The 12500-nt window shown below is 44.3% G+C and overlaps 1 protein-coding gene across 6 annotated transcripts in view; it reads left to right on the top strand.

Moving 5' to 3' along the window:
- The window catches only part of LOC143296584 (uncharacterized), a 227742-nt gene that overhangs the window by 123091 nt on the left and 92151 nt on the right, over nt 1-12500 (top strand). For all 6 annotated transcript variants that reach the window (XM_076608619.1, XM_076608637.1, XM_076608624.1 and 3 more), the window contains 3 exons: nt 3472-4329; nt 6775-7167; nt 8912-9172. In XM_076608619.1, the coding sequence (XP_076464734.1) occupies nt 4102-4329; nt 6775-7167; nt 8912-9172 (882 nt within the window). In that variant the 5' untranslated portion in view covers nt 3472-4101. The remainder of the gene's footprint in view (nt 1-3471; nt 4330-6774; nt 7168-8911; nt 9173-12500) is intronic.

Raw genomic sequence — 12500 nt, 5'->3', positions numbered from 1 at the left:
TTTGGGTAAGGGTTGCGAGGGAGGCCTTGGAGGGACTGGATCAGTGGACCAGGATCAGGGGAGTCAAGGGCCTGAAGTGTGAAGATGGAGATGCTGCCAAGGGGCTTTCCACAGGAGGAGAGGAATTCTGCTGCTGTTTAAATGGGTCCGGGGGTGACATTGGGGAGGGGGGCTGGGACGGATGCGTGGGTGTTATCGGTTGTGATGAGAGAAGTGGTTTTTGTTGTTGTTGTTGTTGCGAATCGTATATCGTAAAGACATTCTGTAGCTTTGACAATAGTTTGGTAGCTCTCTCTCTTCCCTCTCTCTCTCTCTCTCTCTCTCTCTCTCTCTCTCTCTCTCTCTCTCTCTCTCCTGTGTATGTGTGTGTGTGTGTGTGTGTGTGTGTGTGTGTGTACGGATCGGTTCACTGACGTTTTGTTTTATCCCTTTTTAACTTATGTCTTTCTTTTTCCTTTTCTTTTTTTTTCCCTGTTGAATTCCTTTTTTTTCTTTGTATCCTCTCTCTCTCTCTCTCTCTCTCTCTCTCTCTCTCTCTCTCTCTCTCTCTCTCTCTCTCTCTCTCTCTCTCATGCAGATTAGCAAGGACAGGTTGGAAGAATGGGCCATGCCTAAAATCTTAATCCTTGAATAAAAAAAAAACGCTTCGAGTTCTCTCTCTCTCTCTCTCTCTCCCTCCATCTCTCTCCCTCCCTCCCTCCCTCTCTCTCTCTCTTACCTGTCTTTGCTTCTGTCGTTTCCATGTTTTCAATTCTTTCTTTCCCTCGTGTTCTATTTCTTTCCATCCCTTTTTTTTTTTTTTTTTTTTTTTTTTGATGCATCAATTTCTAACAGCGTTCTTACTTTATCTTTCTTTCTTTCTTTCTTTCTTTCTTTCTTTCATTCTTTCTTTCTTTCTTTCATTCTTTCTTTCTTTCTTTCTTTCATTCTTTCTTTCTTTCATTCATTCTTTCTTTCTTTCCTTCCTGGCCCTTTACCTTCCTGTTTTCCCTTTGTTTATTTGTTTGCTTTACCAAGCCCTTCTCTCTTTCCAGGTGTACGTAACACTGCTGTTATTGATGCCAAAGACTAACGAGGCATGGAAGGGAGTGTATGGCAGTCCAGCATGTTCTGTTTTTTTAAACAGCTTTTTTTTTTCTTTTTTTTTCGGCCTGATCAAACGCTGCATATGTTTAGCTTTCTTCTTGTTTTTTTCCTTGTTTTTCTCGTTGTTGTTGTTCTTCTTCGTCTTCTTCACCACGTCCATCATCATTTTGTTGTTGTTGTTGTTGTTCTTCTTCTTCTTCTTCTGCTTCTGCTTCTTCTTCTTCTTCTTCTTCTTCTTCTTCTTCTTCTTCTTCTTCTTCTTCTTCTTCTTCTTCTTCGTCTTCTTCACCACGTCCATCATCATTTTGTTCTTGTTGTTGTTGTTGTTGTTGTTCTTCTTCTTCTTTCTTTCTTTCTTCCTGTCAATCTTTTACGTTTTCCTTTTAGCTTGACTGTTCTTTTCCTTCTCCTGTCTATCTTTTTTTTGTATTGTTTTTTTTCTTTAATTTATCTTTCTTCTGCACCTTTCTTACTTTTTCTTTCTTTCACCCTTTTTTCTTTATTTCTTCTTTCTTTTCTGTCCTTTCTTTCTTGTTTCTTCTTTTTGAATTAAAAAAAAAATACCTGTTTCTGTATTTTCTTTCTTTCTTTCTTTCTTTCTTTCTTTCTTTCTTTGTTTCCTGCCCTTTCGTTCTTGGCTTTCTGTTGTTGTTTTTCTTTTTTTCGATTTGTTCTTCTTTTTTTTTATCCTTTCATTTCTTTTTTTTTTTTTTTTTAATATTTGTTTTTATAGATATGTCTTTCTTTCGGTGCATTTTTTCTACTCGGTCTTTCCTTCTTTCCTACTCCCCTTCCTCCTTTCCTACTGCCACTGCCTTTCCTCTTGTCCTACTGCCTTTCCTTCTTTCCTACTGCCTTTCCTTCTTTCCTACTGCCACTGCCTTTCCTCTTGTCCTACTGCCTTTCCTTCTTTCCTACTGCCACTGCCTTTCCTCTTGTCCTACTGCCTTTCATTCTTTCCTACTTTCCTACTGCCACTGCCTTTCCTCTTGTCCTACTGCCTTTCCTTCTTTCCTACTCCCCTTCCTCCTTTCCTACTGCCACTGCCTTTCCTCTTGTCCTACTGCCTTTCCTTCTTTCCTACTGCCTTTCCTTCTTTCCTACTGCCACTGCCTTTCCTCTTGTCCTACTGCCTTTCCTTCTTTCCTACTCCCCTTCCTCCTTTCCTACTGCCACTGCCTTTCCTCTTGTCCTACTGCCTTTCATTCTTTCCTACTCCCTTTCCTACTTTCTGTCCTTGCACATTTCCTTTTTTTTCTTCATAATTTCAGCTGTTGTTCCCACATTTCCTGTGAACTGTGGAGTTCGGGGGTCAGGGGGTGGGGGTGGGGTGGGGGGAGGGTAGGGGGGTTTGGGGGGGAGGAGGAGGGTGAGGGGGGGGGGTAAGCTAAGGATTCATTTGGGAACAAAACGACTGTTTGATGGTGTGTTTTCCGTTAGGGCTGTTGGTCCGAAGACCGAATTCACCGAATGTGTGTGTGTGTGTGTGTGTGTGTGTGTGTGTGTGTGTGTGTGTGTGTGTGTGTGTGAGATGTTTCTGGAGTAACGGAGAGAAGCGAACAAAACTCGTCGACTGACAATAAAGATTCAGGGAGATGAATGACCGCTGAGAATGCAAGGGCTGGCGAGAATCTGACTGTAAGGCAGCCAGGCTGAAGGGTCCGAGGCGTGAATGCATGGTCAGAGAATCCGCAGGCTTTAACTTACTCAGTACGTCCAGTCCTCTCTTCTCCTCTACACAGACCCATCGGATGTCCAGTGGGTGTCTCAGTTACCCAAACTTTAGCTTACGTCGTCAGAATTGTGGTATTCTTTGTCAACATTCATCTCTTCAGTATAAGAGCCTTCCGCTTGCAATATTTTGATGATGGTAATTGGGGTGAAACGCTGTTAACGTCGTCTCTTTCGCCGTTCGTATGGAGGGAGTTAAGTCAATAAACCAAGCTCTTGTGGTTGAATTCTTTTTTCTTTTCCTCCTCCTCCTCTTGTTGTTGTTGTTGTTCTTCTTCCTCTTCTTCTTCGTGCTGAAAACGGTTAAGCATTTTTCTTTTCACTTTGTGTTTCGTAAATTAAGCATTTTTTCATCACTTTTTGTCTTCGAACTTCAATGGGTTTTTGTGTGTTTTTTTTGTTGTTTTTTTCTTCTCTCTCGTCATTTTGTGTTTAAGAAATTAGAGGAGTTTTTTCACCACTTTCTGTTCAATTTTGGATTATGTGTTTTTGTTGTTGTTGTTGTTGTTGTTTAAAAAAATATTTTCATTCTGGTTTGTTTGTTATTTTGTGTAATTTCATTTGATTTTCTTTTCTTTTTTTTCAAAACGTATATTATTCAGTTTCGTGCACGTCTATTTTCAACACAGTTCTTTTCTTCTTTTTTTTTTTCAGATGGATTTACAGGGCATGAAAACCAGGGCGACTTGTGTTTGTGTGATCACCTTCAGCGATGATTCCATATCGTCATAAACTTTATCATGTAAGGTGGTCTGTTGTTGACTCTGGCAAGAGCGCTTCAGGTGGATGGCTTAACTTTTGAAGTCAAAGCAAAAAAGGAATATACCAGTGAAATAGTTTCTGTGGATAGATTGATTGTTTTGTATTTATTGTTGTTGGTTTGCTGGTGTGGGTTTTCTTTTTCATATTTTTATTTCATTATTTTTTATTCTACTACTACTACTACTGCTACTGTGAAGAAGAGGAGGAAAGATCTTGACTTATTCCATCAGGAGAGGATTTCTTACGACTCGATATCCCCCCCACACACCTAGCTGACATGGTCCTTCTCTGATCACCACCACACATTCACGGACACATACAAAAGTTTGGGAACTACCTAGCCCCCCCACCCCCCCCCCCCCCCCCCCCTTCTCTCCCCGACCCCCCAAAACCACCCCAACCACCCGAAGCTTCCGGAACATCGCGGTTCCTCCCTCCTCTCCCTCCACCATCACCCTACCCCTCCTCCTCCTCCTCCATCTCCAGACCACCACCACCACCACCACCAGCACCACCAGCACCATGGCGTCACAGTACAACCTCTCCAACGTCTCCCCCAACACCACCATTGCCGGCAGGACCCCGGGTGGTGGGTACGGGCAGGACTACTACCAGTGGAACTTCGCCTTCAGCGTCATCCTGGCCACAGTGGAGTCCATCTCCGCCTTCCTGGCCGTCGTGGGCAACTCCATGGTGCTCACCGTCGTCATCCGACACCGCGGCATGCGCACGCGCACTAACCTCTTTCTGGTGAGCCTTTTGTAGCAGTATGTGTGTACTCTGTGTGTGTGTGTGTGTGTGTGTGTGTGTGTGTGTGTGTGCCTGTGCCTTTGGCCCACGTGCCTTCTCTGTTTCTGGCCCACTCTCCTGGAACCAACTTCCACTCTCAGTCCGTCAACTGCCAGCTTTCTCTTCTCTTAAGACTGCTCTTAAAACTCACCTCTTTTCTTCTTCTTCTTCTTCCTAACAGTCCTCTCCACGATCCCCTGCTACTCCCACTGCAGCCTGTACCTTCTCGGTGTGGGAACCTGAGATGTAAATATTTGTACATAACTTCTTTTTCCATATTTTTTTCCCTCTCATTTGACATTTTTGTTTCGCTGTACAGCAGGTCTTGAAGTGTGTGTGTGTGTGTGTGTGTGTGTGTGTGTGCGCTTGTGCTTACATTTTTTTTTCACGTGCGCTTAGAGATGATTTCATTAAGATTTTGCACCTTATAAATAGCATTATTATTATTATTATTATTATTATTATTATGTAGGTCAGGGTGCCAGTTACCAGTCTTTATTTGAACTTCCCCCTCTTTGGATTGCGTTACTATTGTTCAGCAAAATCAATGACACCACTTAAAGATTAAACAAACAAAAACAAACAAGCAAACAAAAAAACCCAGTAAAAGCACTTCTGATTGATACCACAGTCATCCCACCTCGCCAAGGTTTAGCAGCCAGTGGGTTAATTGGGCATTTGTGTAGTGTACATTTTTGACTCACTTGTGTAAACAAAGTGAGTATGTTTTAACCCGGTGTTCGGTTGTCTGTGTCTGTGTGTCTGTGTGTCCTTGGTAAACTTTAACATTGATATTTTCTCTGCAAATACTTTGTCAGCTGACACCAAATTAGGCATAAAAATAGGAAAAATTCAGTTCTTTCCAGTCATCTTGTTTAAAACAATATTGCACCTCTGGGATGGGCACAAAAATAATAAATGAAGCCTAATTATATGCAAACTGCATTTACTGTTATATTTATATTTTTTGTATTCTCTAAACTTGGCACTTTGATCTGATATTCTGACCCAACAACAAGAGCAGTCATTATTATCATTTTTTGTTCAAACAGGAACTTCATTTGCTAAGCATGGAAGTTTTATTTATTTTGCAAACGTTTTGGTGCAGATCGTAAAAAGGGGAAATTACTCTGTAATTAATGCTATGGGAGTTAATTTGCTTTAAACTTATCTTTCTCATCTTAAACATTACATTTTGAAATTATACTCAATACATAAAAAGCTTGGATTTTTTTAAAGTTTTTTTTTTTAAAGTGTATCACAAGTGAGTCTTGAAGGCCTTGCCTCTCTTGTTTTTTTTCAGATACATTTGTGATGACATTCCTCCATGACACAATGCGTATACAGACGGAGGAAAAGTAAAATAATGATTAAATGAATTCATAGACAGATAGATGGATGAATTAATGAAAGGACAAGCATTTCACAATTTAGACACACACATATATTGAGGGACTACAATTCAATGGACAAAAAGTGATAATGATAATAATTATGATGATGATAATACTACTACAGCTACTACTACTACTACTACTACTACTGCTGCTACTAATGATGATGATACTGATAGTAATAGTAATGATAATAAAAATAGTATAGATTATATTGATGATACTACTACTACTACTACTACTACTACTACTACTACTACTACTACTACTACTAATAATAATAATAATAGTGAGAAGAAGAAGAATGGTGATGACGATGATGATGATGATAACAACAATAATCACCACAACTGTCATCATCATCAAGGGTAGATTTTTTACTTTACAGACATTGTAGCAGCAGCAGCAGTAGTAGTAGTAGTAGCAGCAATAATAATAATGATGATACTAGTTTTTGATGATGATGGTTATGATGATGATGATAATCATTATAGTCATCATCACCATAGTAACAGCAGTCACTACCGTCACGATCGTCGTCAATAAAACAAAACAAAAACACCCAAGCAACAACAACAACAACAAACAAACAAACATCAACAACAACAAACACATTTACCTTCTTTTTTTGCACACACAGACACGCACACACAGACACGCACACACAGACAGACAGACAGACACACACACACACGCACGCACGCACGCACGCACACTCACGCACGCACGCACACACGCACACACACACACACACACACACACACACACACACACACACACACACACGCGCACACACACACGCACACACACACGCGCACACACACACACGCACACACACACACGCACACACACACACGCACACACACACACACACACACACACACACACACACACACACACACACACACACACACACACACCTACCAACCAACGAAACAAACAACTTTAACTCTCCAACACCACCACCCCCACACCCGACACCCCTCCCATCCCCCAACACCTCCCTCACCAGGTGAACCTGGCTGTGGCGGACCTCCTCGTCGGGGCGGCGGTCATGCCCTTCGCCATCACCACCCTGGTGGAGGGCCGCTGGGTCTTCGGCGACACGGACGGCGACTTCTGCACCATCAACGGCTGGCTGAACTGCTTCTGCCTGGTGGCCTCCATCCACACGCTCATGTACATCTCCGTGCACAAGCACTACTCCATCACGCAGCCGCTGGGCAGCCACTTCAAGCTGCGGCAGATCCTGGGCATGATGGCCGCCGCCTGGGCCTGGGCGGCCGTGTCCTCCACCATCACCGTCACGGGACTCAGCTCGGTGCGCTACAAGGAGGGGACGTCCCAGTGCGGGCCCGAGTATCCCCACGGGCTGAAGTCCTACATCTTCCACGGGATTATACAGGTGAGTTGGGGGGGGGTTTGGTGGTTGGTGTGTGTGTGTGTGTTGGGCGGGGTGAGTGGGTGGGGAATAGGAGGGTATGTGATTCTGTGTGGCAAGTTCGGGGGATTTAGAAGTATTGTCCATGTCTTGAATGAATGCTGATTTGTGTTTGTTCAGTTCACCTGCAGCTGTTGCTGTGTGCACGTGTCAAATGAATTAGATATGTCCGGACTTTTCTTTTCTTTTTTATTAAAACAAATGAAGGTTTTGTTTGTCCGTACCTTTCATTTACCCGTGTGGAAGCTGGTGGGTAGGGCTACGCAGCATTAGCTCCAGGCTGTTTGCCTCCGATACATTTAGAAGGGCGAATGTTCCAGTCGTTGTTGCGAAATATTTATCGGTCCTGGTTTCGTTGAGATGTTGACCAGTTGTAATATTTCTCCTGTCTTTTTTGTTGTTGTTGTTGCTGTTGCTGTTGTCGTTGTTGCTAGTTCACCACGGTCGCCACCATTCTTGTGGTGAACCTAATCTTCTGCTGCACGCGCGTGCTCCGCGCGCGACGTTTTACAGTCTTTATTCGCTTCCCATTGCTGGGACTCGGAAGCAGTGCAGGGTCTCCCCTGATGTGTGGTCTCTTGGAAACCCTCGATGGTTCCCTGTGGACTGCCGACTTTGGGACTGCGACGAACGAAACCCGTTGTGACGAGAAGAAGAAGAAGAAGAAGAAAAAGAATATGTCCAGTTGCCTGTGCTGTCTCGGTGGCATCAGTCGAAATCCCACACACCCCCGAAAGCGGAGTATGGCTGCCTACATGGCGGGGTAAAAACGGTCATACACGTAAAAGCCCACTCGTGTACATACGAGTGAACGTGGGAGTTGCAGCCCACGAACGCAGAAGAAGAAGAAGAAGAAGAAGAAGAAACCCCCCACCCCAGCACAAGCGGCCACAAGCAGGCTTGGTCTGGTTTGGTCCCAGTGTGGGCCGTCAACAGAGAACTGTGGGACCCCCGCAAGAGGAGACCTTGCATTGCTGCAGAGTCACTCTGACGGTGTGCTGTGTAGCGCTGAGTCTGCTTTGGTTCATATGTATATAATGTACATTCCTAATACAGTAGAATGTCATTGAACCTGAACTGTTGTTGTACATTGTGATCTTTGACAAATCATTTGTTTTTGGGGGTTTAAGATTGCCAAGAAGTTTCATACATGATTTTCCCCCCAGGATACTTTGTCAGTCATCGCAAATCTGTTTGCAATGTCTTTGTCTTGAACAAAGAACAGGTCACCATCAACCTGATCCCGGGTTTTGTCAGTCCTCTCAAATCTGTTTTGTACGTAATCACGGTAATGGCTTGGTCTTAACAACAAACAGTTCACCACCATCTTAATGCCTCTGTCCAGTTCACCAACACCCTGATCCCGGACCATATCATCAATCGTCACAAATCTGTTCCGAGGGTTCCACGGTGTTTATTTATATGGTGGTATGTTTGGTTTTTGATCATGATCGCGTAGTGGTGCGGCGCAATTGATTGTGCACTTTGTGTAACCTTTTTGCCATGATGTTTTTCGCTCGTTTTTTTTTTTTTTTTTCCCCTTTTGCTGTTCTTCATGGTGCGATTTTTGCGTCTCGAGGATGTGAGCCTGTTTTTTTTGTTTGTTTTTTTTCTTTGCTGTGTTTTCATGAACCCAAATCGGGTTTCTCGGAATAAATGATTGATTTTTCAACCTTTGTTTGTACGTAATGCCTTTTTGTACTTGCAGTTCACCAACATCCTGATCCCAGTGATCATCCTGACCTACTGCTACACGCGCATGTTCCGCGAGATCCGCGCGCACACCAAGCGGCTGCAGCTCAACTCCACGCTGGAGCAGGACACCATCCTGGCCCAGCAGAAGAAGGTGACCATCACACTCTTCATCGTCCTCGCCTGCTTCGTCATCTGCGCCCTCCCCTTCCACCTGTACGCCACCTACACCACCATCCGCAAGGACAAGACCTTCTCTCCTTACTTGAACCCGCTGGTCAGTTGGTGTTTGTGTGTGTGTGTGTGTGTGTGTGTGTGTGAATAGAATAGAATAGAATAGAATAGAATAGATTTTATTGTCATGAAACCGGAAGGTTTATAAGACACAATTGCAATGGTAAATGAATGAACGAATGAAAAACACACAATTTATCAATCAGTTAATGCGGTAAATTGCAGCAGCATTCATACACAAATTTTCCTAATCTTGTTTGTATATATTCATCATCTGTTAGCATCACCTGACTGGGAATATGTCCTGTGTTATTCGAATTTTGAATATCCTTTAAAAATTGTTGCCTTAAGGTTTCATATTTAATACAATGTGTGTGTGTGTGTGTGTGTGTGTGTTGTTTGGGGGACGGGGGGGGGGGGGGGGGGGAGCGTGGAGGGTGGTAGGGTTGGTGTGTGTGTTGGGTAGGGTGGGATGTTGGGTGTGTTGGGGGGAGGGGAGGAGGTGTGGGTGGGGGCGTGATGGGTGTGGGTGGGGTGTGTGTTGGTGGTTGAAGTGTGTGTGTGTGTGTGTGTCTGTCTGTCTGTCTGTCTGTCTGTGATGTGATGTGATGTTTGTTTGTGACAGAGAGAGAGGGGGAGAGAGAGAGAGAATGAATGAATGAATGAATGAATGAATGAATTTTTATTTTCCAACGGTGAAGATATTAGCACTTTGGCCGACTTAAACATCTGCCGTTGTTCTAAGAGACACACAAACATGTACGCATATAAATGTAGTTATATATAGAGAGAGCGTGTGTATGTGTGTGTGTGTGCGTGTGTGTGTGGGGGGGGGGAGGGGTGGGGGGGGCTATGGGAGAGACACAGAGACAGAATGTGCTTATGAGAGAGAGTGTGTGAGTGTGTGTGAGTGCGTTCGTGTGTGTGTGTGTGTGTGTGTGTGTGTGTGTGCATGCATGCACACATGCGCATGCAAAAAAAAAAAAAAAAGAAAAAAAGAACATGACCCAAACACTTACTTTTTCATTTCCCAAAATCATTCTTCTCGACAAACGATGCTGTTAGCTTCTACTGTAAATATTGTAAAAAAAAAAAATAAATAAATAAATAAAAAAGCACTTTCTTTTCCTGTCAGTCGAAACCCGAAGAGGGCATCCAGACCATATTTTACGTTAATGTACAGGACACTTTTAGCGTATCATTTGTTTGGCCTTCGAGGAAGGGGGTAGATCAAGGGGTAGATATGAAAGTGTCTCGCTTTCAATAGCCATCTTTCTTTGTTGTTGTTGTTTTTTCAGGCCGGGCCACTTCTTTTCTGGAAGCGATTTAGTATACAAGGAATGAATAGACGTCGATTGTTGGTCTGAAGACTAGCCTTTTTGCAGATCTGGTGAATGTTGTTTGTTTCTTTTTCAGACATTTTTTAAATTCAGGTTTTTATTAAGGTTTCAAGTGTGTGTTTGTTGGGGGAGGCGGGGAGGTGTGTGGGGTGGGGGGGCGGACGTGGATAGGTGCGTGCGTGCTTGTGTGTGTGTGTATGTATGTATGTATGTGTGTGCGTGTGTGTATGTATATGCGTGTGTGTACGCGCCTGCTCTTGCACGCGTATTTACGTGTATTCAACGAATACACAATTAAATAAATACACGTGTGATTGGCATTCGTACTGTAAAATAAGGTGTGGGGTGGTTGGGGGGGGGGGGGGTATTGGCAGCTGTGATTCTCTTTATATTCGCTAAGGTCAGTAAGTACCCAAACAGACTGTTATCCCCAGTAAGTGGTGCTGATAACGGACGATATGCGTGAATGTTTAGACTTGCTGGAGGAGTGGGTAGGTAGGTAGGTGGCTGCCAGATTTGGTGAAAGGCCCCGTCCCCGGTTTGCACAGGGACGAACAGTGTCATGGCTTGCTGCGTTGGTGGACGGGCGCCATAGCCGAGTGGTTAAAAGCGTTGGGACTTTCAGTCTGAGGGTCCTGGGTTCGAATCACGGTGACGGCGCCTGGTGGGTAAAGGGTGGAGATTTTTTTAACGATCTCCCAGGTCAACATATGTGCAGACCTGCCAGTGCCTGAACCCCCTTTTCGTGTGTACACGCAAGCAGAAGAGCAAATACGCACGTTAAAGATCCTGTAATCCATGTCAGCGTTCGGTGGGTTATGGGAAACAAGAACATACCCAGCATGCACATCCCCGAAAACGGAGTATGGCTGCCTACATGGCGGAGTAAAAAAAAAAAACACACACGGTCATAGGCCGTGGGTTATACTGAACCGTGCCAAACGCGCCGCACGTTTTGCGGCGCAAATTGCGCGTTCGGTTTCAGGAAAATCCTTCTCTGGGCTTACTGGGGACGGGTGAATGTGGTTATGCTGAGCCGTCTTGGACCCGTAAATTTTACGCCGCGTTTTGCACGGTCGTGCAAACCGAGCGCACGCGGCCGCACGGGTGAAAAGGGACTAAACTCGTGCTTGATTTTTTGGATAAATAACGACACTTCCTTTCCAACATGGACGACGAGAGGTTGATCGCTGCAGTGAGGATTCGAACTTTTATCTATAACAAAGACGACAAGAACCACTGGTTTCATTCTAAAATACGCCACGAATTTCTCTTCATCACTCCATAGCTGGGGCATAAGATGATGATATGCGCCATGAAGGTGTCGCACTTTGTTGATGGGATGAACGGCAAATCGACGATTTCTTCTGCCTAATTGTTTTTTTCTCCACCACCACCACAAAAGCAGCTTCTTCTTTCTCGTTAGCGCCATTTTCTCATATGTATGTGCCTGTTTCCGCGGGTATTGCATCAGCGCAAGCAAAACCTGCGGCGTGTGTGGTACGGTTCAGCATAACCACATGCGCCGCTTAATTTGCGCCGTAAAACGTGCGGCGTGTGTTGCACGGTTCAGTATAACCACGGCCTAAAAGCCCACTCGCGTATATACGAGTGAACGTGGGAGTTGCAGCCCACGAACGCAGAAGAAGAAGAAGAAGAAAAGGAACTGCGTTGGTGTAATGGTGGAGCCGTGGGGGTGACTGTGTGGCGTGGAATCAAGACTTGGCTGATTTTTGGTGGTGCAGGGATGTTGTTTGTCATACTACACCCACTCTCTGTCGCGGTCTTTGTCTGTCTGTCTGTCTGTCTGTCTGTCTCCGTCTCTCAGAATAACACTTATCATCTTCATCCACCTCTCTCTCTCTCTCTTTCTCTCTCTCTCTCTCTCTCTCTCTCTCTCTTTCTCTCTGTATCTGCCTCTCTGTCTCTCTATTTGTCTCTGTTTCTGTCTGTCTGTCATGTTTTTTTGTTTGTTTTTTTATTCTGTTCTCAATTGCAATTGGAATGAACTTCCTCTTTCGCTTCGTCAAG

Source organism: Babylonia areolata, chromosome 2 (genome assembly GCF_041734735.1).
Source record: "Babylonia areolata isolate BAREFJ2019XMU chromosome 2, ASM4173473v1, whole genome shotgun sequence".
NCBI lineage: Eukaryota > Metazoa > Mollusca > Gastropoda > Neogastropoda > Buccinidae > Babylonia > Babylonia areolata.
Note: the sequence above shows the minus strand (reverse complement) of the source record. Positions and strands in the feature narration are given on the sequence as shown.